At 36.3% G+C, this 26,823-nt stretch overlaps 1 protein-coding gene across 3 annotated transcripts; it reads right to left on the bottom strand.

Annotated features, from left to right (window-relative positions):
- Positions 1-5,358: 5,358 nt before the first annotated feature.
- Positions 5,359-24,938, bottom strand: MYB (MYB proto-oncogene, transcription factor). Of its 3 annotated transcripts, XM_063443257.1 has the most exons (16): positions 24,784-24,938; positions 20,340-20,454; positions 19,351-19,422; positions 18,503-18,595; positions 18,081-18,301; positions 17,373-17,601; positions 16,324-16,392; positions 15,618-15,722; positions 14,187-14,429; positions 13,182-13,532; positions 12,581-12,723; positions 11,585-11,699; positions 11,347-11,478; positions 10,727-10,828; positions 9,912-10,022; positions 5,360-6,672 (listed from the first exon to the last, which is right to left on the bottom strand). In XM_063443257.1, the coding sequence occupies exons 1-16, from the start codon at positions 24,804-24,806 to the stop codon at positions 6,565-6,567; spliced, it is 2,232 nt and encodes a 743-aa protein (XP_063299327.1). In that variant the 5' UTR covers positions 24,807-24,938; the 3' UTR covers positions 5,360-6,564. The 3 variants fall into 3 exon arrangements, with proteins under 3 accessions (XP_063299325.1, XP_063299327.1, XP_063299326.1); XM_063443255.1 differs by lacking the exon at positions 19,351-19,422 and having other exon boundaries at positions 5,359-6,672; positions 24,784-24,886; XM_063443256.1 differs by lacking the exon at positions 13,182-13,532 and having other exon boundaries at positions 5,364-6,672; positions 24,784-24,886.
- Positions 24,939-26,823: the final 1,885 nt, after the last annotated feature.

The following is a 26,823-nucleotide window of genomic DNA, read 5'->3' as shown; positions in this document are numbered from 1 at the left end:
ATGCCAGAGACTAATGAAAGTATTTTGAAAATTGGGCAGACTAGATGGGCCAATGGTTCTTATCTGCCGTCACACTCTATGTTTCTATCATATTAATGAAACATGGGGACAGGTGTAATTTTAAGTTGAAATAGGGGGCTGTTCAAAAAAAGTTACAGGAAAAAGTCAGTGATTAATTGACTACCCACTCACCTCTTCCACGCTGACAAGAACAAAGCTATCCCACACATCCAGTAACATGAATGACCGTCCCTCAATGTGGAAAAAACACAGCGCCCTATCAGTTTATGCTAATTGTGTCTGGGGGGTAGCAGCAAGAGTCAGTCATGCAGAGCAATATCACTACAATGAAAATCAAATCATACAATCAAAACATCTTAATAAACAAAATTAAGAACTTATATACCACAAATAAGGTTAGCATTTAACATATACAATGCATAGGTGAAAGATAGTATTTATGATGGGGTGAGTATAGGTTCTCACAGAAGACGAGAGACCAATGATAATACAAGTTCAGGTTTATCCCATCACGAATTTCATAGAAACGTAATGACATCCTATGGACACGGTGTACCATTTCTTTAAAGGATCACTATAGTGTCAGGAAAACAAACTTGTTTTCCTGACACTATACAATCCTTAGGTCCCCTCCCCCTCAGGGCCCCCCTCCCTTGGCGCAGAAGGGGTTAAAACCTCTTCAGTTACTTACTTTAATCCAGTTCCGGGCTCCCTCGGCACTGGTGACCTCTCCTCCACGCCGACGTCAGCTCCCGAGTGGAGCGGAAGGTGCATGCGTGGCAAGTGCCGCGCGCGCATTCAAACAGTCCATAGGAAAGCATTTCTCATTGCTTTCCTATGGACGTTCTGCACGCTGGATGCGAATTTCGCAGAAGCGCCACTAGCGGCTGTCAGGAAGACAGCCACTAGAGGTTGGATTAACCCTGCAATGTAAACATAGCCATTTCTCTTAAACTGCTATGTTTACATCTGAAGGGTTAAAACTCGTGGGACCTGGCACCCAGACCACTTCATTGAGCTGACGTGGTCTGGTTGACTATACTGTCCCTTTAATGTTTTCTTATCATATTAGGTAAGTGTCTGTGCTTCAATGAACTTCTTCAGATTGTACAATTGTGTTTTCTGAGTTGTACTTTACTTAAACTATCTTCCCCAAATGGTCACTCAGTACAAACACCTCAATCATGAATTTGCTCCTCACACTCTCCTTCACAAACACCCACGGTTTAAGCTGCTAATAATGCTATGGTATGCTTAAAAAAAATTACAAAAAAAGGAGTGGGCAAATGACGACCCACTCAACCCTTCCACCCTGAGAAGATCAGAGCTTTCCCACACATCCAGTCTGCAGTGCCAGTGTCCATCCTTCAGTGTGGAAAAACTCAGTACCCTATCACCTTCTTTCAACTGCGTCTGCAGAGGTAGAAGGTCCCCTAAAACTGAGCAGGGCAGGGCAAAACCACTACAATGAAAGACACTTGAAAAAAGGAGGGGCATTAGCTGCAATATGTGTATACATATATATATATATATATATATATATTTGTGCTCTGAATCTCTAATATGTAAATGGAATGTAGAGGAGAAGCAAAGTTGGTTGAGGTGTGCCGAAACCAACGAATGAGTAGGCCTGTAAAAAGAGGGCCCATAAAGTGAAATGTATAAAGGAGGGTGTAGGTGGGTGGGGATAAAACAGCTTGAATGGCAAAGGTAAGTAGGGGGGTAGGGTTTATATAGGGTCATAACTCCTCCCACAAATTCAGGCCAAATGACCTTCCAACTTGTGCTCGGAATCTATAATATGTAAATTGAATGTAGAGGAGAAGCAAAGTTGGTTGAGGTGTGCCGAAACCAACGTACGAGTAGGCCTGCAAAAAGAGGACAAAAAGGAATTCGAAGTAAACACACTTTGTTGCAAGTTTAAACAGCTAGATTTCTGAACGCTTGCCTAAGCTCCCTTTCCGGTTGAGGGATGTAGGAGTTGTATATTGAAGATTTCCAGCGTCCCAGTCTCTTAATGATGTGTACTGGAGTGTTAGTGCTTGAAGCCGATGATGCTGCGCCGATGCGGAACGAGTGACCAGAGAAGGAAGCTGGGTTGTAGCCCAACCTTGACAGTAGAGTTCTGATGTGTGAAATAAATTTAGCTGTGGTGAGTGGGTGTCCTTGAAGTAGAAGTAGTGGAGTGTCTGGTGAGTGTGTGTGGTAAAATAACAGGAGCAAATCCAGAATATGTACAGGGCACCACAGGTTCTTGGTAGGGAAGAGGGGAATGATAGTGGGATAGGCAGAGTGATTGGTTTTAGTTAAAGGTAAGGAGAGTATGTAATGGTCAACGTTTCTGTCCTGAGGCTGGTTAGAATCTTTTTGACATTGTACTATTGTAATATTGTATTTGGTTTCTGTCCTGAGGCTGGTTAGAATCTTTTTGACATTGTACTATTGTAATATTGTATTTGGTTTCTGTCCTGAGGCTGGTTAGAATCTTTTTGACATTGTACTATTGTAATATTGTATTTGCCCTTGCTTCTGTCATTTATTTTTTATATTTGTTTGATTGTAGTATATTTTGTATACAATAAATTTATGCTTTTGATTATTCATAGTTGTTATGGTGTGCATTCTATATTTTATAGATATTTGAATATAGTTTATATCACAAAATATCACATAACAGGAGCTCAGGAATCTATGAGAAAATAGACAAACAAAGAAACCATGAATGTTTTTGCTAATTAAAATAAGAGCGGTGTATGTTTTATCCTAATGAAACAAACAAACAAATAAAAACTCATTAGGGACCAATAAACATTCTTATGGAATATGTAAATACATGAAAACAACAGTCACAATGATACTATGTGTTCTCAAAAGAAAAATAAATAATATTCCTGATCACAGGCAGCTTTAATGAAGTTAAAAGGATACTGTAGTCACTATAATCATTTCACCTCCATTCAGAGTTAAACCATTTTAGAGCGGTTATAAAGAACGGCCCCTGGCCACCCCTTCTGGAGGTGTGGCTAAGGCATATATTACACACTTCCTTGCAGTCATACAGTCAGTTGGAGCACTGATAGGCTAAAAACTGGCCCTCTTAGCCAATCACAGCTGCCCATTGCTACTAAGGCTAATACTTCCTCAATTGCAAAGTAGCACAGAGGGGAGGGACTGCTGGGCACTCTCGTTTAGCATTAAAATATAAAACCATTAAAAACAGTTTAATACTGGCAACAGACACTATAACCAATTTAATGAGATGAAGCAGATACAGTTCCTACATAGTCCGTTTAAAGGATTCTTTATACTCTTGTCAAGCTTTTCAAACTATGATGTAATATGTGTGAGCAGTGTTCCTTTTGATAGAGTTTTGGAATGCCACATCTCAAAAGTAGAAAAACTGGTTCTCAAACAACCTAACTAGGAAAGATTTGGGAAGACATTCATACACAACATGCTTTGATCTTATAATCATAAGATGACATTTTCATAAGATGACATTTTCCTCTATTACACACGTCAGCATTTTATATCCCCGATATGTAATGCTTCCTTAGAATTAAGTTTAGGACTAGGAACACAATCTATTGTTATGCTGGAATTTACAATAATAAGAGTTTAATATATATATAAAATGTAAATGCTGTGCACAGAATTAATCCCACTGTGCTTGATTTGAACCAAACCTAAATGTGTCAGTTCCAATACTTATTTACTTTATTCTAACAGCACTAGTCAGAATTCAAACTACTAAAAGTGTCCATAACCCTGTTGCGATGTACTCTTTACCGTTTTTACTAGGAAATCCCTCTGTTAATATCAGTACTGAAGAGGTAGGGTTAGATTAATGTAAGGGTTAATGCGGTTTTAGGGTTAGGGATAATGTTAAATGTTAACTCTTAAAATCATAACCATTTCAACGATTTGAAGTTGTCATGGTGCCTGGAGTCTGTACATGTAGCGTTCTGCTATGAAAAACTGCACAAATGGAGTTTAACCCATCTTCTGACAAAGGTATAACTCCATCTCAGGCAGCATCATTGGGGTGTCATCCGTCAGTTAATGTAAATTCTGTGCAACTCTCATTGCACAGAATGTCAGTCAGTGGCTTAGAGCAGTGAGCTGACACTCTCTATGTCAATGTATGAAGACAGCAGCAGCTGCCAGCTTCTGCAGAGCGCATCACCAGACCACCAGGGAGCATCTAAGCTATGGGGGGAAAACATTCACTAAATCGTTTTTCCCATTACTTCGGAACCAGTCCGGGGTACTCCACGTAGCATAACCACTACAGCTGACCGGAGTAACCCTTTAAGGTTATGGTAGGTATACAGTTAATGTAAACATGGCATTAAGAGTAGGTTTCACCACACCTTAATGTGAAATGTGTTCCTTCATTGTATCACTCTATCAATAAAGTTCATAAACATTTTGCACCTGTCAGTCACCATAGAGAAAGGAGAAGAAAACATGGGAGACATTAATCAAAGTGTTATTTATAAAAAAAAAAAAAAAAAAAAAAGTTGGTCTCTATTCTGTTCATATTAATTATTTTAAAATGATATAAAAAGATTGTTGCCTTTTCTCTGCCTTAATTCCAACATTTTTTGCAAAAACAACAATTTCTGAAAACAGCCCAATTTAGAGAGGGGTAAAAAAAAAAAGAGAGGTAGATTAGAACACTTTTTCTGGTGGAAAAGGTGAAGAAGATTGATAAATCTTTTGTCTTTGCAAAATAGTATACATTCAAAAATGACCGTAAAAAAAATTAAATGAAAAAATAAAAATTAAATGAGAGTAAAAATAGATTTAATAAATTGTGCAAAAACATCAGAACAAAAAAAGCACAAAAAAGTAATCTTTAATATACATCTAAAACAAAAGTGCAGCATAAAAAAAGGTTAAACACAAGTTATAAGTGACTTTCAATATTCTATTCAATACTGTAGTATGATTTCAAGAGAAGTCAAGAGGTCCCTATTTAGCGCTACACAATGTATTTAACTATAATAATAATAATAATAATAATTAAAAAAAAAACTCCACATCTCACATTTAATGCCATGATAAAACTAAATATTCAGAAACCATATAAAGAAAAAAAAAAAAAAAAAGTCTAATTCACTACTTACAAATTCATGAATTTTGGGATGAACGGCAAACATTCGTCACTTACCCAGGACAACAAGATAAGATACTGTCTAAATATATTTTGTATGGAAAAAATACTCCACAAGTGTTCCAATAGTGCAAATGTCAGACAAATAAAGTACACTTTGTTTTTTGTTTTTTTTAAAAAGTCATTTTATTTTTTTACAAGGCAGTACAAAATAAGTGCAGAATTGCTGCACTAAAAAAAATATTTTAAGGCAGCAGAATTCAAAATCCGTAAAAAACAGTGTTCTCATTTTTACATTTTTTTTTTGTTTTCTTTTTTAGATAAAAAGGCAGTACTGTACATAAATGTTGCAACAAAAAACACGAGAAATATACAGACAAAAGACAAGTTGGAAAACAAAAATAGGAAACAAAATAGACATGGTCTTCTCCCAAACAAACTGAAGGTGCAAGACTTTAAACAATCTCCCAGTATGTTTTTTTTTCGTAGAAAAATTAAACGCACACAAAAAAGTTGAAAGATAAAAACAAAAATGGATATGAAATGCTAGTGCATAATTAAGCAGACATCACCAAAGTGGTCGTCTCTGTACAAATTCCTTTTGTACTTTCACAATGCCAGCATGTCTACATGCTATAATTATAGCAGCGGGTGGGGAGTGGGGGGCATTTAAAAAACAAAACAAAAAAAAAACACTAAAAACCCCCAGATCATTATTAATTTGGCATTTGTTATATAAAAAAAAATTAAATTATTGAATAAAAATATAATTCGCTTTATAAAAACTATGTATTTCCAGTCTGATAAATTCTTAAGCAAGCTAATTCATACATAAAAAAAACCTGGAAAAAATAAATCCACACATGGTAATTACATGAATATACTTCAAATATTAATTTGGAGTATTCATAAATTTCATACAACCTTCTGTTATTTGTATACCTGTGATAAATAAGGAATTATGTAGTAAAGCTTGCTACTTTATTTGGTACCAATGCATTTTGTCTATTGACAATTAAAAAACTGGTAGAGTTCCTGCTCTCTATATGCCAAAATATACACATATAAAACAATACTGGTAAAGATTTGCTTGTTCTCCAAAATATTTTTGCTTATGAAAATTATACTACATTACAAAGTAACACCTAAAATATAGGCGTCATTTTTTTTTTTTTGGCAAATATCAAATCTCCAGTAAAACAATTATATATAAATTGTTTTAAAAGTAATATGATATCCAAGAATACTCTCAGTGACTAAAACAAAATGCACTTGGTGCTTCTCCCAACTGTTGTACCACAACAAAGTTCTCCCAATCAAACAAAAAATCCCAAAGTTTTATGTAGAGGAATTGTAAAACACAATTCCATGTCATCTTGAAGTGTTTATATAATGATAATGCTTGTCTGGGCCATGCTACATCTTTACATGACTAGAGTGGATAAGGATTTCATGTACTTGCAGTACGGTTCAGTCATGATCTTTTGATCTTCTGTCTTTCCACAAGACATTGAATCCCATGTGTTCAGATGCTGTAACAGACAGGTGGATTGGCATTAACAGAATGTATAAGAACATAACATGGATACATCTGATAAATAGTGATATTTAATTGTACTCCATTGTCCATCGATTATGAAAACCCATTTCACTTGCTCAAAATACACTTTCAATATGTATACACCTGTTAATGATACTTTTCCGTTTCTTTTAAAGTGGAACTAGCAAATACCTCAAAATATGTCATCATAGATGTCTGTGAGTAATATATTTTTTATTTTGTGATTTTTCTTATACAGCAGATAGTTCAATTTGAACAAAACTATTCCTCGCACTAGTCCTCCAAAATTATGTTTGCTCTGTGTAGGGGAAGGAGAGCTGACACCATTTACTGTCTAGAACCAGAGCCCTAGTGGAGAAATGTATTTTTCTGTCAGGTGATAAAGCAGACAATTATAAAATAATTAGGCTTTAGATAAGATCTCATTTCTGAATAAGTGGCATCCAAACTTTGGTCCTTCCTATATCCGGAAATGCCTGCCATTTATTGTAGTCTGTGCTGTCCATCATTAGATGGAGAGAAATGCTTGGACTCCTAGCTAAACTCTGAGCTTTCATGAAAGGGACACTATAGTCACCAGAACATGTACAGCTTAATGTAGTTGTTCTGGTGAGTATAGTCAGTCCCTGCAGGCTTTTTAATGTAAACACTGCCTTTTCAGATGGCGGCCACTCAGACTGCCGCTAGAGGTGCTTCCTGGGTCAGCGCTGAGGTTCAGTGACTCCACTCTATAGAGATGCATTGATTCAATGCATCTCTGTGAGGAGATGCTGAAAGGACAGGCAACATTTGGCTAAGCCCTGAGATCATGAGATTTAACGATCTCAGCCAATCCAATGCTTTCCTATGGGGAAGTATTGTGATTGGCTAAGATCATTCATTTTAAAAAGGTGAAATGCTGGAAAAAGGTGAGTGAATGCAGTATGTGTTTAGTGTGTGTAAAGTGAATGCAGTGTGTGCATAGTGAATGTAGTGTGTGTAAAGTGAATGCAGTGTGTGTGAAGTGAATGCAGTGTTTGTGTAGTGTGTGTATATACTGAATGCAGAGTGGGTGTGTGTGTTTCTGTAGGTATGTAATTTTTAGGGGTGGGGCATTTTTTATTAAAATGTCTTTTTTTTTTTTAGTCCCCCCTCCCTGCTTCTTTACTGGCCAGGGAGGGGGGATATAGCATTCCCTGGTGGTCCGGTGGCATGTACTGTGCAGTGGGGGTAACCTGTGGCAACGCTCTGACGGCCACGGGACTCGCAAGATTTAGACAGGGGAGCTGAAGGGAAGGTAAGTAAGAGCTTGCTGGCCCCCCTCAGGCTTGTCATGGGTCCAGCGGTCCTGGTATGTATTATCGGCAATATCGGTATCTTTATTGGCCAATACCGTTATTGACGAAAATACAGAATATCGGCCAGACTGATAATCGGTCGACCCCACCACCTAAACAGTGATTTTAGAACTATAGTGTCAGGAATACATGTTTATGTTCCAGACACTATTGTACCCCTTTAAAGGAACACTCCAAATACCTAAAACACTTCAACTTGCGTAAAAGTTTTATGCGTAAAAAGTGTGTCTTGTTTTTTTTTATTTAAAAAAAAGTGCAGATTTCAATAGAAATGAACACACTTTAAATTAACCTTATTACACCCCCTTGCTGTCAGACAACAAGTTCAGTTGTCGTTTAGTTCAAACGAGATAAACACAAGAGGCAGGCAATTGCCCAGAGCACTTGCCTTGCAAAAACTTCTCATTGAGCTGCTGTCAGAAGCTACACAAAGTCTTGGATAGGAAAAAAAGAGGAGGGCTTGCAAACAGCAGATCTGCAGCTTTTGCAAACAGTTTTTACACCTACAATGTAAAAAAATGCATGTATCTTTTCATTGGGTCTATCTATAAAATTGCTAAAAATAGTCATTAGAGTTTTCCTTTACGTTTGTAAACAATATGTGAATTAATGTATATGACTGCAGTGCTATTAATTTAAATAGTTATCTTGAAGAACACTAGGTTTTATTAGGATTTTAATAAGAATCAAATTTACTGCTATCCCACTTATAAATAATGTGTAAAAAAACAAAAACGGCATCACCAATTTTATTAGTTTAACCAGTAATAGCTTTCCACAATGCAAACACCGCAACAAGACAATGTTTTATTAAAGGTAATCCCCTACTTTAGAGTTATGAGCAAATAGAGCCATGAGCAAGTAAACTGGAGATGCAAGTTGTGTTTAAGTGGTATTAACCCATTGTCATTCAACTTGACAGTTTAACTCTTAACTGAGTCTATTCAGATGCTCTGTCATTCTAATTGGTTCTATTCTATACTTCATAAACATCTTGTAGATTAGCCTAGAGCATAATGAATGAACAGCTATAATGTTGTTGTTCCGCAGCTACAAGCTGTGTCATATTACCAAGTCTGTATAAAAAAAAAAACCTCTAAAGTGTTTGAGAAAGTATACAAAGAGGGTCTGGTGCCTAGTTTTACAAGCATCACTGTGGAAACCACAAGTATTCCTGAAAGTGTTTCTACTTTTAGAACTTTACCCCAAATTGCTTTGTATAAACAGTTTCCATCAGGCAGTGGACATAGAAAAAATATATAATAACGTTTAGGGACTTGAACAAAATTATATAAATTGGAAAACTGAAAACATTTGGTGGAGATCAGCTGGGCACAAAAGTATTATCCCGCATTACTTGCAGAGCACCAAACATTGCAGGCCTAAACACTTTCCTTTTAACTGTCTTTTTGTTTTTGTGGAGACATCTCTTGATAAATGATGGCACTTGGAGGGAGAGAGGGAAGTTAAATATAATCACCTAAACATTTCTGTTCAGTGCCTGCATCTTGATCTTTGTGCCATTATTTAGTTTCTGGAGGTTTCCTCTGCCTGACTCACTAGAAGATACTGCGAGACTGAACACTATCTCACATATGTGCAATAAAATGCCAATGCAAAAAAGACAGCTGATTGGATATGTCATGGTAGAAGTGACTGTTTTCTAATCTTTTTATTGTGTTGGAATTTCATTTAAATTCTAACAGGATTTAATATTATTCTATGTTACATAAAAATATAATTTGTACAACATAATTATTTTCACCAAAGTTGCAATTAACATTTGTAAATTTTTCCTTGTGAAGGTGGCCGGCTAGGAATAGTATTGCAATTATTTAAACCCTCAGTGGTGACAGAAAAGGGAAGCAGTTACCTGTAATGGGCTTGTATAGGATCGATTCTTGGGGAAGGGAAATGTTTTACATTTGTAGTCTTCTTTTTCATACATTGGCCTCATTAGCAGAGAGCTGGTAAGAAGATTATTCTGAAAAACAAACAAACAATGCAAGTCCAATTTATGTCTACACAACAGCTACAGGGACAATTCCCTGTTCACAATTCTTTATGCCATGCATCAACAGTGTACATTTAATATGTAATGCTGCACCACAGGGTGCAGTCTACAAACAGTGGCACCATGTGTCTACTGAATTTAACTTGAAAGTATATATTTTCTGCTTTGGAGAGCATTTCATCTACTGATGTGTGCTAGATATTTTTCTTATGACATATGCTTTCTTGATTGGTCTGTGATGTCAGCTACTCACATTTAGTAATGTTATGCTACATGATATCTCCACAGTTAACAGAGGCCACAATTTATATCAACATTTATATATCCAGCCAACTTAAACTGTAAGCTCTAGGGGCAAGCACCATCCAGACATGTATTGCAACCCTAAAAAGCTACTAAACGTTTTGTGCCATCTCCTCTACTGTAACATAATCTACTATATAAATAACACAAGCTTGCAAAATATATCAACATATCTAGTAACAAAAAACTTGCTTTGGGGGCTCTAGGTCAGACACACCATTGCAGTCCTTCTACATTATTGCAGAGGAAAATCTCATCAACTACCGAGATATTTTAACATTAATTCATGGTCAAATAATCATGATATGTACAAAAAAAAATTAAATAACGTTTGATAAAACAAATCTGAATAAGTGGGAAGGGAGACTTACTTGAGTATCTTCTATAGTATTAGGCTGTATGAAAAGCTGAGTGGTAAGGTTCTCTGTTTCCCATTGATCACAGAGAAAAACCTTATGACATGGTGACTCTACCTGAAATCACAAAGAACATGATTTATATACTTTAAATCTAGATTTTATGAAAACTAAAGAGATACAACAACAACATGGTTCACTTCAATTAGTCTCTGAGAAAGCATCAAAAGTGCACAAAAATACTTTCAACATGGTGGTTTTGAAGTTTATACCAATAAAGTCCTCCTTATTATGAGGCCAATTCATACACTTTACAGAATGTTGGTATTAATAATAGCCACCTTAAAACTAAAAGAATCTGCACTCAAATTTGTTTGATTGCAGTATTCTGTAGATCACTAATCTTATTCCATGTTTAGGACTCACTTAAAAAACAAACAAAAAAAAACAGTTATCATAATTCTATCTTGACTTCATTTTTCAGCACTGTTGCTTCCATGATGGTTTATGTGCGTGTTGCAGTAGCCTTAACCTCATATGGAAAAAGGTTGTTGATTTACATTTGCATAGAGATCAATCAAGGTAAAGAGTGAAACAATTATCTCAATCAAAATCCATGCAAAATATCAGCTTACCTCTTGTTTGATCTTTTTCAGTTGGGGTTCATCAGATTCATGGAGATCCAACGCAATGCCAGATTCATCATTCTCCTGTTTGATGACTTCTTGCAAGTCTTCTACAAGGTGTGTAGGGGTGTGAGTGTGATGCTAAAAAGGAAAGATTAATAAATTATAATGATATATGACTATGTCACGATGACCAGACTTAAATGAAGATGCATATGCTGAGTATCTTATTGAGCAGACAACTCACCAAGAACTTTAGAGGGCCATATTTGAATTCCTGAGCTGCTAGTGCATTTTTGAAAGGGGTAGGAGTCCTTGGAGAGCTTTCAAGGATTGATCTTTTCATTGCTGGAGTTCGGAGACTTAAGTAGGAAGAAAAAAAAAATGTAAAAAAAAAAAACAACGTATAGAATACACCCATTTTTTGACACACAGACTAATTCACTAAAGTGGTATAGGTCATTTCACTCTCGGTGACCCAGGCATTATATGAACATTTCAAGCACTACTGCAGTAGTTATTGTGTCTGGAGTGCCTTGATGCCCCCAGAAAGTAGGTAATCAACCCATTAGAGAAGGGTTTGACAACTTACCAGGCACCGGTCACCTCCTCCTGTGCCACCAGAGGCTCCTGCAGTAAGCAAGCCTGGCAATGCAGGGCTTAGCTCATTGGAGCTACCATAATATCTATGAGATGACAGAAACACCCCAGATAAATTGTCAAACTGTTTAACTGCTTACCCTGGGAGGACACCAGTGCACTCCTTGCATTATAATACTACAGTAGGCTGTAGGGTTTATAATGCTTAAAGTGTTTTAATATCACCTCTTGTCTTGCTAATGCTCTAAATCTACTCATTTTAAGTTGGACTGTTTCATTGTTGTGTTTGTTCAGAGTATACAGTGGTGTTGCGTGCCATACTTAAGTATTGCAGCTGGTTTCATATATCCTAATACTCCCATCTGATAATGTGTAATTGGCCAATATTTTCCATAAATAAATAGTTTACACAAAGTTCTCATTTTTTTAGAGCAGGCATACTATTCTGTCTAAAACCTTTTAATGATTGCATTGTGGAACGCTCATGGTTGGTTGATGATAAAGAATAGTTACATACATCTAGCTGGAAAAAAACATTTCCTAAAAAAAACAAACCAATATATCTAACAGTTGGTGTTACGAGTCAGATCTGCATTATTATGTATCAACTTAAGATAGCACCACCATAGCATAAATAACGTACATATGATTTTCCTTCTGAAACCTTGGAGTGTGGTCTCGATGCAGAGGTGCAGACAGGGCAGTTTTGTGAGATGTACAGAAAGGTGTTGAGGTGAGAGAGGGATGCTCCATTTCCAGATTTTCATGTGCTGCAGTGTTTAAGAACTGGGGAAACAAGAAGATAATGTTATTAAAGTATACTTTCTGCCCCAGATTTGCAGAAATAAAACCAAAATGTCTATACATATAAAACATGCATATACAAGCTAGCACAACAAAAGAGTGTCGGTAAAGCATGAAAGGGAATGCAAAAAGAGTAATCAGTAATAAACCCCAGCACCAAAGGAATGAAATGCAAGAGTATTGCCAGGAAAGTAACAGCAACAGTATCAGATAAATGCACCCATCTCCCAAACAACAAGACAAAAACACCCGTGTGTGTTGGAGGCCAGCTCATCTCAGTGCTCAAGGATTTACAGATATAAGAAGAAGTGAACTAATGAGTGAAATCAACAAGTATGAGAGGAATTAGTCATTTGTTCCAAAGAGTGAGTTTCTATATCGTTATTATTCTTGTAACTGCTGAGAATTAGTAACAGGTCTATGCAGAGTTCTATTTCTACCTGGGAGGGAGAGAAGGGCAGGCTTTCGATAGGGGAGCGCTTGGGCGTAGAAATGTTGATGTCTGCCCAGCTAAATAAACCATTCTCTCCATTGGCTAAGTAGCTCTTTTTGCACAGGATGATCAGCGGCGACGGGGTGACTTTTGAGGAATTTAAGAGGCTGGAAGATGTGGGGAAGTCCTGACACAACATGTTTTTGTTTAAAGTTGCATCAGGGGTATCCTCAGGGCTGGTGAGGCTACCTGATCCCTCGTGAGGCTCGGAGGCTTGGACTGAGGGAGGTCTGGTGAGGGAGGAATCTGCTTTCTCATAGTTTTCACAATTGTTGAGTTCACTCCATGACGAAGGAGCCTGGAAACAATGTGGGAGGCACGGAACTTTAAGATAATGCAAAGCGCCACCTCAAAAAATACATAGTGCTAAAAAAGAACTGTGAGGCCATCTTAAAGTAATACAGCTTCCTAGTAGTTCAAATAGTATATAAAACAAAAATCAGAGCATCCTTTTTTATTCCTACTGCTACGGATCTCCTGTAGCATAAATTTTGGGCCTCTTAAACTAAAAGCTTATAGAAAACTTGTTGTACATTGCCACAGAATAAAGTAAAGTAAATATCCCTGCACACTAAGCACATGTCAGTAAAGCTTTGATAAACATACAGCATGCAGGCTTGTTAAAGACTCGAAGGTAGACAGGCAAGCATCCCCCCGCACCCCCAACATATGTTAAAAATAGACAGTGCTTTTTAAAGTTGTGATCAAATTTAATAAGTATATAAGTCTACCTATGTGTGCATATAAGTGTACTTAAATAATTATCCAGGTAGGATGCCACCAATTTAGGTGTAGGTTATCAAAATTAAACTATTTCTATACCTATTTCTACTGGCTCAGCAGAAGATATTCTGTATACTTCTCAGAGTTTTTGTGGATGTATAGAAAGGAAGTTCTTGTAATCTTAGTGTATTGTGATTTACATTTCTGGTTATCTATTCAGTTTACTTACTGAGTCTATAAACTGCATGGTTTCAGAGTACTCAGGCATGTTCTTCATCTGGATAAACAGGTTAACCCCAAAACATCGAGCAGGGGATGCACTTTCTTCAGGCAAACAGCCGTGGTCCACTGGTGGAGAGGGTATGGAATGCTGGTGGTCTCCATGGCAGGAGATAGGTACACTATCCCCATGGAGTCTGGAATTGTCTGCAATGGTTGTGCTGTGCCACACGGGGTAATCAGGAGAATGATTCTGTGCATTTAAAAAAAAAAAAGGAAGGGAAAAAAAAAATGAAAGTTTATTTTTTTTTTTACTATATATACACACACACTTAAAAGAAAAAAAAGGGGGAAGAAGGAACTTAGCAATGAAATTGCTCAAGGTGTCTAACACAAAGCAAGAAGCCAGATAAAGGGTTGCATCATCCCAAGGACTTACACTTCTGAAACAGTTATCAAGATGTTTCCTTTCATCAATGTATTACTCTGCCTGAAATGCTGGCATGTTGTGTCATCTTGAAATTGCCATTTTATATTGCAGCTTTATGCATGTGACAACGTCAGTATGTGTAAATTACTACATAGCCTACATGGCAATTGTTTTAAAGACAATTAACTCGAAACTAGATGGCCATATTAATAAAGCAAGCAGCCATGGTTATGATGCAATAACACTTTATGGTTATTCATTAAAGTCAGAATTGTCAGGAATTCAAAGTGTTCAAAGAGTTTCAAATTTAAGACCAAAAGCAGGTGAGCTGGAAGTGTAGAAGACGTTGAGAAGTTCAGTATTTTGGTCCTAAATTTGTAGTTCACGTTGAATTCACATTAAATTCCTGACATTCTCACTTTAGTGACGAATCTTGTTAGTGGTATGATCTGGTTATTGTAGTCCCCTCTGGGGGACACATATAGACAACATGTACAGGACACGTTCCCTTTCTTTCTCTTTGTAAATTATTAAATAAAAACAAAAAGAAATGTGTATAATGTATGCACATGCACTGTATTATGCGCATGCACTTTAGCCAGCATGCTTTTTGACCCATCCTTAAAGGCTTATCACAAAGGGCAAACAATGAAGTGTAGGCATGTGTAGATTTTTTCTTGCAGCAAGATCTTATGGCCAGCCTGAAACCATTGTAGCTATGTTATAGATTAAATGTTCTGGACAGATTGGTGGCATTTTCTGTTCATTTATCTAACATTTTATGGGTTGATAACTGAAAATAAAAAAAAAGCTTATTTCAACACAATTAATTTGTAGTATTTATAATGTGCCAACACCGTGCAAAGAACACAGTTCCTTTTTTATTATTTAGTAAATGTCCCTGTAGTGTTTTGTTTAAACATTATATAGGCCATAACGGTGGAGAGTTGCATGGTTTGGATTTGTAAAACTGTATGTATGACGTAGTAAAATTTTATTTAAAACAATTACCGGTAGTGCTTGCTGTCCTTTTAGTTCATTCTCAGTTGACATAAGCAGCAACTCTAATTCTTTTATACGTTTTTCTTTCTCAGGATCCTCATCATTATAGTGTCTCTATAAATAAATTAAAAATGTTGAAGTTAGAGTTTTGTGGATTGTCTTGGATATTTAAAGACGTAATCAATATAATGTAACATGTTTGTAAATGCTAAAGTAGATACTTGCAATTCAAAATCCAGTAATAATAAATCACCTAAGATGCAAATACAACAAACTTATGGTCTGAAATAAAATTCTAATAGTAATTAAATAGTACAGAGAATTGTGTCCAGTACATCAGTCATAAAAGTGGGCACAGCTGGATGATCGCACACTACACTGCGCATTTTAAGAAACAGATTCCCCTTCAAATTTGGATTAAGAATATTGGAAAAGGCATGATACCGGATTGCTGAAAATGGACAATAGACTGTTTTAGCGTATTTTATATAGTTTGTACTTCTGTAGAAGATATTAAAAAAAAGACTTCTGAAAATGAATATTCATATATACACACATACATATGTTTAACATAGTATCTCTATCAGGAAATGAGCACCTCAGAAGAAATTTAGAATTTTATTTCTAGCATTGGGCTGTAGAACTATTATTTCTCACTGTTCTTAAAATTAAACTTAGATAGTATTTCTTAAAAATAAATAAAATAATAACATACCTGGACAGCCGCAGTCGCTGCTTGTGGGACATTGACAATATTTACATGCAAAGCTACTGGATAGGAAGCCTGTAGAATAGATGGTGGGAAAAAAAACACACATCAATTATAAAGAGTAAGATTATCACTATAAAGTCAAACAAAGTATTATATGACATACAGCGAGTGTCTGATTTGCTTATATATTTAACTGGTCTGGTTTTCTATTATACAATAGAAGTTATTTGCATGAGTCTACTGCTCATTCTTTATATAAACAATGCAAAAGTAGGTTCTAAACTCTTTGCGAGAATGTAATGATAAGGCTGGATCACTGTTGAGAGCATCACATGTTCATCTATTAGCAAATGAGTGAATAATAAAGACAGAACTTTGACTATTTTATGATGAAAGTTTTGCATGCATGTTTGCATTAAATTGTCCACATTCAAACTAGGTGGGATGTAGCTTCAGTCTTTTTAAAAATACAAAACAAAAAAACAAGATCACTTTTTGATCATTACAGTGTGCGGTTGTCAGAATGACTAGCAATGCAAGCATTATTTGCAGAACCCTGATATTTAGAAAACTTAAGCTTTGTCTAAAATAAAATAAGAGTGTATTTCTCATTTAGAATTCACATATAATCTTTACTTACTCAAGATTATTCACCAAACTGAGAATTTAAACAGCGAACAATGCTGCATGTTCCCCTTAAACCTTCAAATAACTAAACACCCTTTAAAGGAACACTTCAATTTGGAAAACAAAACAAAACAAAAAAAGGAGATTGTCCGATTGCCGGCCAGAGTGTGTAACCAGGTTAATTGATTTATTCAAAAACAAATAAATAAATTTAAGTGTAAATTTCTATTTAAATCTACACTTTTTGTAAAAAATAGGGAACAAAAAGCCACACTTGACACCTAAAAGACTTAAGCAAGCTAAAGATTTGTAGGTGTGTGAAGTGTCCTTTTAAGAGGCTAGGCTGAAAGGAAGCAAAAGTGGTTTACAATAGTACTCTGTGATTTTAAAGGTTAGGCTAGCATTACCAGTGCAGTATTACTTACTTGCTGCTCAGGCGTATGGTAATAAGAGTAATTAGTCACAAGAGACTGGCTGGATTGGGAGAGCTGAGTAGAAGGTGGTGCATGGGTGAAACCCATCAAGTGGTTGTTCTTCGTGAAGTTTGTGGCTACAGATGACTGGTTGGCTTTGGCTGATTCCTGAAGATAGCCTTCCTGTTCAACCTTGCGCCGCATGGTAGAGTTCCAGTGGTTCTTGATAGCATTATCAGTTCTGCACAGTAAAATGCCATTAAAATTACAAAATCATAAAAAAAACACACACACACACATTTATTTTAGATATGTAATTCAAGGACACCAACAGCATGACAGACATCAGAGATATACCAAATACTTCACATTTAACTGTGGCAACTGCAAAAATATTCTAGAATTAATATTTATAAGGGATTTAGTCTGGCCAGTGGATTGCATGAAAACCAGCACTGTCAAGTGAAATTATTGCTTTTTTTTGCAGGGACACTTGGAGGTGGCACTTCTAGAACAACATGACCACACTACAATAAAAAAAAAAAAAATATTTAATAGGGGATTAAACCAACATAGAATAAATTTGGGTATGGATAAATATCTCCGCTACTCATGTTTGCATTGAAGGGGTTAATAAATGATATAATAAGAAAGACTGGGATTTTAACATAAACCATGCCAAAGAGAATGAAACAAATATATCCCTGGCTGCATTGTTACCTTCCAGGAAGAAGCTTGGCAATCTCAGCCCATCTGTTTCCTAGACGCTTATGAGCTTCGTATATTATTCTGTCCTCCTCCTCTGTCCACGAGGTCTTCTTAACTTCTGGATTGAGATGATTATGCCACCTCTCTCTGCATTGCTTGCCAATTCTGCCCTTCAAGTGCTTGGCAATCACAGACCAGCGTTTGGGACCATATTTGTGCACAAGTTCTATCACCTAAGGGAAAATAGAAACCAAAATTTGCACAAATCTAAAAACCTAAGTAAATATTAGCTGTGCCATCAAAATAAAAAGTTACCAAACTTAATAATTAAACTATATTTCATTTAAATAAAAAAACAAAACCACATAAAATAATGCACATGGCAAAACAGACAATACAGGCACACTGAATTAAAGCAATAAAAAAATATTTACCCGTTGATCCTCTTCCTTGGTCCATGGACCTTTGATGAGTTCTGGGTTTAAAACTTTCTGCCATCGGTGTTGGCACTGTACATCTGTTCGGTTCTTGTTTTTACAGAGAAAAAAAACCAAAAAAAAAACGTTAATCTCAAAGTGTTAGTGACTCATTGTTAAATATCATTAAACTGTAACAGGGGAATTAATTTTATTATATTTTGTGATTATTAAGATAGCTTAACCTGAAAGATCACAAAATAAGGGAGATTTTTTAAATGATCTAATTTGAGCAACTTAGTAAATGCCATGGTGTGGACCTTACTATAAACTGCTGTCAAACTGCATGGCACATGAAGACTTTCTTATCAGCACCCAGATGGCACAAGTTTGAAGTGTTATCACCACTATTAAAATGTAGCAGTTTTTGCTGAGAGAACTACAGCAAGCAAATTAAACAACTATACGTGGTGCATTTCCACAGCCCATTTAACCATGTTTTTCAAGGACTTCAAACTTATGAAAAATTATATTCCCTTAGCACTAACTGCTACATTTATTTGCCAGTTCCTTCTGACACACCATAATTACTAGTAAATTTCATATGTGTGTTAATGGTAAGTAACATATATGAAAACATCCCAAGAAATACAATGAACTGTAGAACGTATAATATTAGGTGCACATTTAGATCCTTTATTTTATCTTTTTAGAGATTTCTTTGGATTCCTAATCCTCATCCTAAAGTTAAACTTACGGTAATCAGGATTAGTTATTCATCCTCAATTATAGCACAAAAAAAACAAAACAAAAAAACTGTTCAATCTCTAAGAGAATAAAAAAAAAAAAACCTATATACAACTTACAGGAAGGAAACTGGCAATAACTTTCCAGTCTTCTGTGCCATTCTGTTCCACTAATGACTTGAGTTTCTCATCCTGAGACAAAGGAAGGTACAGTATTATCACTAGCCTATCTACATAAAACAACGGTTTCTACATCTCACTTACACATCCTCTGCCCAATTAAAATAGTAATCTTCATGTAGAATATTCCAGCTATTATGGAAGAACTGTTTCTTATATGAAGTCTCACTAATTATTGACCATTTTGCATTTGATAGATGACTCCCTAAGGAATTTATGAATTATGACTTCTCAATTCCCTGGTGAAGTGAACCTCCATCAGCCAATGTTGAGGTTATGCTAAATAGATTAATCTAACTGAAATGGGCCGTGGTACAATAAAAAAAAAAACAAAAAAAAAAAAAAACAAACAACCCTAAACTGAAATTAACTAATCCATCCTATGTAAAAATGGTTTTGAAAACAAAATGTGACATTATCTGAGCGCAGAAACAGAACTACTCGGTAAGATGGCAAGACATAGAAATGTTTGAGTATATAGTATCAGAAATGCCTTTAAATGCTGCAAATATTACAGAGCACACCCCACTTTATCATAATTCCAAAGTGAAACCAATAAATGTAATGTTTACACTAGAAAAAGAGGGTGCTCAGACTTTGAATGATTAAAAAAAAGTGCAAGTCTTAAAAATGAAGAAGAAAAAAAAAGTCATCTAAATCACAATAACTGCTATGAATCGTGATCATTCTCAATTAGTCACGAGCCATTGTGGATAACATTACATGAAATAAGGAAACAACTGGTCTATTTACCAGTTGACATGAAGAAAGGTCACTCTTTTCTGTTCACTAAGCAACCACACAACAAACCCAGGACCTGGATACCCAAGGAAGCATTCAATGTGAACACTATGTATTCCAAAGTAAACACAGAGCACAAGGGTTGCAGATAAACAAAATATCCCCAAGCATGTGGCTGCAAAAATTACCTCTTCACGGGTCCAGCGTGTTTTTCCTAAGTGGCGTTTGCTCTTGGACAAAAGGCCATCGTAGTCATGCTCATACATTTCTATCTCGTCATCATCATCCTCCGAGCTGTATATGCTACAAAGAAAGACAGAACAATCATAAGAAAGTGAAAAATATAAATGGTAGCGGTTTGTATTCTCTGATTAATGGAAAAAAAGCATAAACAAAAAACACACACACACACACACAACATTAGGAAAAAACATTTTGCTAGAAAATCTGCAAATCTTGAACAAGATTTTCTTCAGCATTCTGCTGCCTTTATATTCTTAACAAATGCTAGTGTTTTTGGTATCCACAGATACATAAAGAAGGCCTGGCAGCCTGCTCATTGCTGTACATGTTCAGACCTGCTCCTGCTGTCAGATGAGTGGCAAATTGCACATTTGGCAACCTTTCCACCAATGAAGTAAAATATAAACTTGAAACCTCTGTGGATTGTAAAAAAAAAAAAAAAAAAAAAAAAAATCTATATATAAGCTTGATATATTGTGTCATTTAAGCAACCAAGCACTTAGATTGTTTATCAGATTTGTGAAATAGTCAAACATTTGTGCCAGTGTGCAACAAAAAACACCATTTGTATTTGCTTTGACCAAATAACTCCAGAGGCCAAGCAAACAAGTTTATTTCTTGCAAAAGAATATGGAATACAGCCTGATAGAGTAAGCCCTTACTTATTAAGTCTGAGCACTTGACAGCTGAATTTGTTCTGTTTCAAAAAATGGCATTGGTGATTGTATACTGAAAGTTGTTGTCTGCTTCAAACAGTACAAGAGCCATGACTAATTCACAGTATAAGGATGTCTTTAATTAACACAAAATCAGCCAATTGAGCCTGCAGTTAAACAATGCTCTAAGAAGGTCTAATATGTCAACCAGGCTTGTCTGTGGCACTTGGACTGGATATAGACATTTCTGACTTGAGCAACATGTAGTCTAGAAAGAAAACAGGTTTTATTTACATGTTTTGGTAGTTATGGTGGGACATTGCTAATGGTTCAAGGGTGTAACTGTTGATTTCCATTAGCAGAAGGATATTAATTGCCAGCTCTAGAACAATTCACAAATTAGCTAAACTTAGAATGTGTAAGTCAAACCTAAGAATATTAATATAAGCAAAAGACAGCATTGTTGTAATGTATTGACATTAAAGTTAACAGTGACATTAGATTATGGTTAAGAGAAAAAAAAATATCTTGGGAATAAACCCTTCTTTTTCTGGTGATGGGTTATAATTTTGAACATGTAGCTGTCTCCTCTTTTATTTTATTTTTTTTGTTGCTGCAAGAAACAAATATCCAGGCACATAGGTATTGCTACAGGTTTGTAAATGCAGAGGGGCTACTTTGGTGAGTTTTCAGTACATATATGTACCAAAGGTGCATGTTTTTGTACCCTCCATAAACTCATGTTGTTACACAGGCTGCATACACATGTATAATTAAATTAGGCCTGAACTTTTGCTTATTGGTTTAGAATTAGAATGTATGCCTAATTTTAACTTAGGGGTTTCCCCTTTGCAGAATATAAGTGAAAAGAAAATATCAAAGTTCTTACACTGTAAAATTCTAAGCAAAAAATAAAAATTATGTGAATCGGGAACAACTGTATGAGCTTAAATATTTAAGTATGCTTGTCACTCAGTACATTACATTTTAACATCTCCAAGTTTAGAGATTCATTTTTATTAAGAACAATTAAGGCTTCAAACAATTTTTTTTTTTTTTTAAAACAGGAAATTCATTTATACTTTGCGCGACTAGAAACTCTTTTTTGACACCTACCTTGTACACAAAAAAAGTGTGTTATACAGCAGATGTCTTAGTATGGAAATAAATGATGTCAAATGAAACTGCTTGATGAGAAATTTGGAGATCATTTGTGTTGATAGTGGAAGTATTTATAAATGCTTAATCCAAAGAAATAAATAATTAAAAATAAATAAATGAAAAGAATGCAATCTAATGATAAAACAAAACTGTTTGATTTTTGCTTTATCTGACTTTTTTCCACCTCTAACATGCATATTACTTTTACCCTGCAAAAGGTAGGGGTTTAATTAATACAAAATATTTAAACAAAAATATGACTAAAGTAAGACCTGAAACAGCAAGTGTTAAACCTTTTTTTTTTTTTTGAAGGAACAAAGTTATGCAATGTACTAAGAGGTAAAAGGGAAGAGAGATGGAAGCAGGGGTGGGCTGTTTACAAAGAGGGCACTATCATAACCATAGTGCCTATTGGTCAACAAGACGTGTAATTAACCCTACATATACTGGACTGAGCTAATTTCACATTTCCAGCCTAGAAAAGCCAAATAAATAATGTGAGGTGATATGAAGCTTTTTGGTAGACACATTGATCAACACTTTAACTTCAAATGGAGGAGAACACATAGCAAAGATGTAAAATACTATTGCCAGATCATACATATATTTATTTATTTCCCTCCTCTCCTACATAATACACAGGTTGCTTTTTCGGATGTTGGGAATTCATGCACATTGCAAAAGTCAAGACAGACGCAGACTCCAAATCATACATAGGCTGAAAGTATGTTTGAAAAGGGATATTATATATAAATTTTAAGTTTTTTTTTTATATATATAAACTGCCCTGTTTTGTGCAGTTCATTCTACAGTATACATTATAGATTAGTCTACAGTATACATTTTAGACTAGAATAAACTAATTTCAGCTACATCTACAGCACAGATAATTAATGCCTGCAGCTCCAGAGCACCCTGCAAACACACTCCTTCTCTGTCCTTACTTCACCCACCTCCAGCAGACACATGCAGTCAGCTGCCTAGCAGCCTGTGATCCAAAAGATCACATTAATGTTCCCTTTTTAAGGAGTAAAGCTGAATTTGCAACAAGTCATTTTTGGGGCTTGTTAACTATATGATTGGACACCTGCTTAAAGTTCCAAAACCTAAATCATAAGGACATTTAAAAAATAAATAAAAAATAATAAAAAGCATGTGATTAACTTTTCCTGCACTTATTATGTGCATCTTTAAATATGCCTTGTGGGTGTTTGAGCACATATCTTTGCCAAGTATGGGAACCTTTCCCCTCATATGATGCTACAGAATATGTTAAGTGGGCAACGTGTACTAAATAGTAACATTTGCCATGAGGGTTATGGTTATCTTGCTCATCACAAAGGTCAACATAACAATGCACTTTTTGCATTACCTTTTGGGACACTGTCTGGTCCAAACGTTTCCATTTAAAAAAAACAAAAAACAAAAAAAACAGGACTGGTTTTAAAATTGCCGGAGGTGCTGCAACATCTAAGTTCTAACGTTATACACAAGCGTTATTATATACATTTAGACCCACTCACAAAAGTAACAGCAAAGTCAATAAAACTAAAGAAAACGTCAGCCTGCCAGTGCTTGCCCGCTACCAAGACACTGGCAGGTTACTGGATCCAAAGAAATCTAGATCTGTGTATAACAAGGGGTCACAGTTGTGTGAAGGAAAAGACACCATAGATTATTTTAAGCGCAAAGGAAAGTCCCCCAGATGTCCCCATTGAAACGAAAACCCAGGCTGAGCTATCCACGTGTGCGAGGTACATGGAGATGACTTCACAGATAAAGGTCCTTCCCACGCATGGGTCTGAGCGAGCATCTATGAAGGACATATGCATGTCCAAGAGGCTCCCGCAAGCCATCCACCACTGACTGCACACAGAGCTCTACACAGGCACAGGTGACATCTCGCTCCAACAAGGCTTCTCATGAAAACCACCCACACTATGCACAGCACTGTCACAAATCAAACTTTGCACTTTCGTACACGGAAAACGATGTGATCAGGTTTAAAATGCCACCTACAGACAGACTGCACCTTCACCAGAGTGCCTAGAGAGTATGCCATTACAAAGGAGATGTCACAACATAAAGCATGTAGCCTCCTGACACATGGGTTGCAATTTGGGTAAAAAAGGGCATTAGATATTAAAGCAAGCTCGTTATCTTTCTGTCCATTAGCCATGGGCTGTAACTAAAAGAGCAATAAGGGCACAACAATTTGAAAGAGATCTCTCCACCACAACATGTCGATAGAAACTTGCAAGGTGCATGCCTCTAAAGAGTCCAATGCAAACGTTCTAAAATCTACTAAAAATTTCCATTCTGGGTCACAATAAAGTGCCATAGGAAGATGTCACTACTCTTACTAGAAGTGACACGCTTTCCTCTCCAGTTGTCTTCTTCTGCAAGGGATCCAAAGCGTGCCATCTTGCAAAGCCAGACAATAGTCACAAAATTATTCTGAATAAAACAGATAGAAATCGCTTAATATCCAGTTAAGGTAAATGGATGGATCCAGATGTGCAGGTAAAAGATCCTGGGTTTCTTTTGCTAAATTCATTTTTTTTTTTTTTACCTGTTCCTTGGTCTCCTAGCCATCCTCAGATCAAGGTCAGGGGGGAGAGGGTGAGGCAGGAGTTGAAAGCGCTTCTTGCAGAGTAAGCCAGTACTGAGAGTTTTTACACAAGCTCTAGAAAAGGAAGACCAGCTCCAAGGGGTGGAGACTGGAGGAGGGAACAACAGGTTAAGATGAAAGAGTAGTAATTGTAAACAGAGATTCCCTCTAACAAAAGCTCACTGGACACACCCCCTCCCGCCAAATCTGGCGCCCCAGCTCCACGCAGGCGCTTTGCCCTGGTGTAGCTGCCTCGGTGCTGAGCAGCGCCAGGGGAGAGGCGCCTTTTTAGGCTTAATCCCCGCTCTGTGTGGATACACAATGTAAATAATGGAACGTTGCGTGCTCACTGTGTTCCACGACCTGTCAAAATTCTCACATGTTCCCCTGCAGGTGGCTCGAAACAGCGCTGTTTGAATAAGGGGTTAATTTTTGGGTTCAAGTAATGAGGTGCGAGTTTCTAATGGAGGTGCTGCTTGCTTAAAGCCCCGGTCACGGAGAGAGAGACGCTTTGGTACCAGAAACCATATATTCTCATTGCACGAGTTTTTTGTTGTTGTTTAAAATAGTCTGTCATTGGCCTTCATTACTTCAGTTTCATTTTTAAGTTGTTTGTTTCAGAGTCCATCATCTTCAAACAATGTACTTGTTTAATGTGTTTATGAGAGATGGTTTCATAGTTATGGCTTGTTTTTGGAATTGGTTACTGGGTGGGAAGCATAAAAGAAACTTTGGTTGCTATGTACTAAACCAGCATAGTGGAAAAATACGAAAAGGCTGAGGAAAATCTACTGGGGGAAAACAATGTTCTCAGGGTTAGAAAAATTGATTGCCCTTTTACTTAAACTTTTTTTTTTTTACTTAAAATTTTTGTTTTTGTTAGTAAACTTCATTTAAAGGGAAGGGGGGGTTGATACAGTGAAATATCACTCAGTATTCTATTTACTAAGGAGACCTATAAAAAGTGTTTTTGTTTTTATATATATATATATATATATATATATTGGAAAAATGGTAATTAAACTTATTTGCTGTGGCCTGTAATACTTTCAGCACTATATTATGCAAAATCCTTATGTTGTTGTTATAGAAGGAATATTGACTAAACTAGTATTCCAGGAATGAAGGTAGTACAAAGAAATTGGCTCCTAAATTCAAATTACTTTGGCAGTGAGAACTATTTTAGCATGGAGACATCATTGGCCTACCTCGGCCCTGTCAAACTACTTTATATAGTAGGTATTTATTCAGGGTTATTCATGAAAGTGAGTATTCAGTCTTAAATAAATCGTTTTTGGCTCTGCAGTATGACAACAATTAGTTGTATATTTTATATTAAATATTTGTTAGCACAAATAAATCCCATTGTTGGCATCTTTGACTCTATTAAAGTCATAGCAAAGCAAGTCAGTGACCCTTCTACATGTACCATTACTCATGCCTAATATCCATTCCTTAAAGGGTTACACCAGCCCTTTTGTACCTTAATGCAGTATGATATGGAATGCAGAATGGAGGGAGGGGACATAAAGGTTTCCCTGTACAGGTGCTCTCCCAGCTCTACCTGCAAGGGTAGAAGTTCATTACATCTGTTACCAGTGCGCAGTGATGACAGGTGTAATTTTTGCACTGGTCTAACATTAGGCAGCCTGGAACAGAGGGCAAAATATATCTGTATTTGCACCATTTCAAGCCAAAATGCTGCATATACAGATTCCTACCACCATGACCACCTCTAAATGCAGATTTGGGCATGGTTGTTGGAATAGCCCTATAAATGTTTTTTATTGTGCAAAAATTGTACAAAGAGACTGGCACATAACTCAGCTCATACACACTATCATGGTTATTAACGTCCCTGACGGTAATCCCGAGCGTGGCTCGGGGTTAATTTTCAGTACCAAAAGCAGTAACCCCAAGCCACGCTCGGGATTACACTGTAGTATCGCTTACCTTGTCCCTACGAGTCCCTGGTGTAAAAAAAATAAAAATACACACAAT

Source organism: Pelobates fuscus, chromosome 2, assembly GCF_036172605.1.
Source record: "Pelobates fuscus isolate aPelFus1 chromosome 2, aPelFus1.pri, whole genome shotgun sequence".
NCBI classification, from domain to species: Eukaryota; Metazoa; Chordata; class Amphibia; order Anura; family Pelobatidae; genus Pelobates; species Pelobates fuscus.
This window is presented reverse-complemented; position numbering and strand designations above follow the sequence as displayed.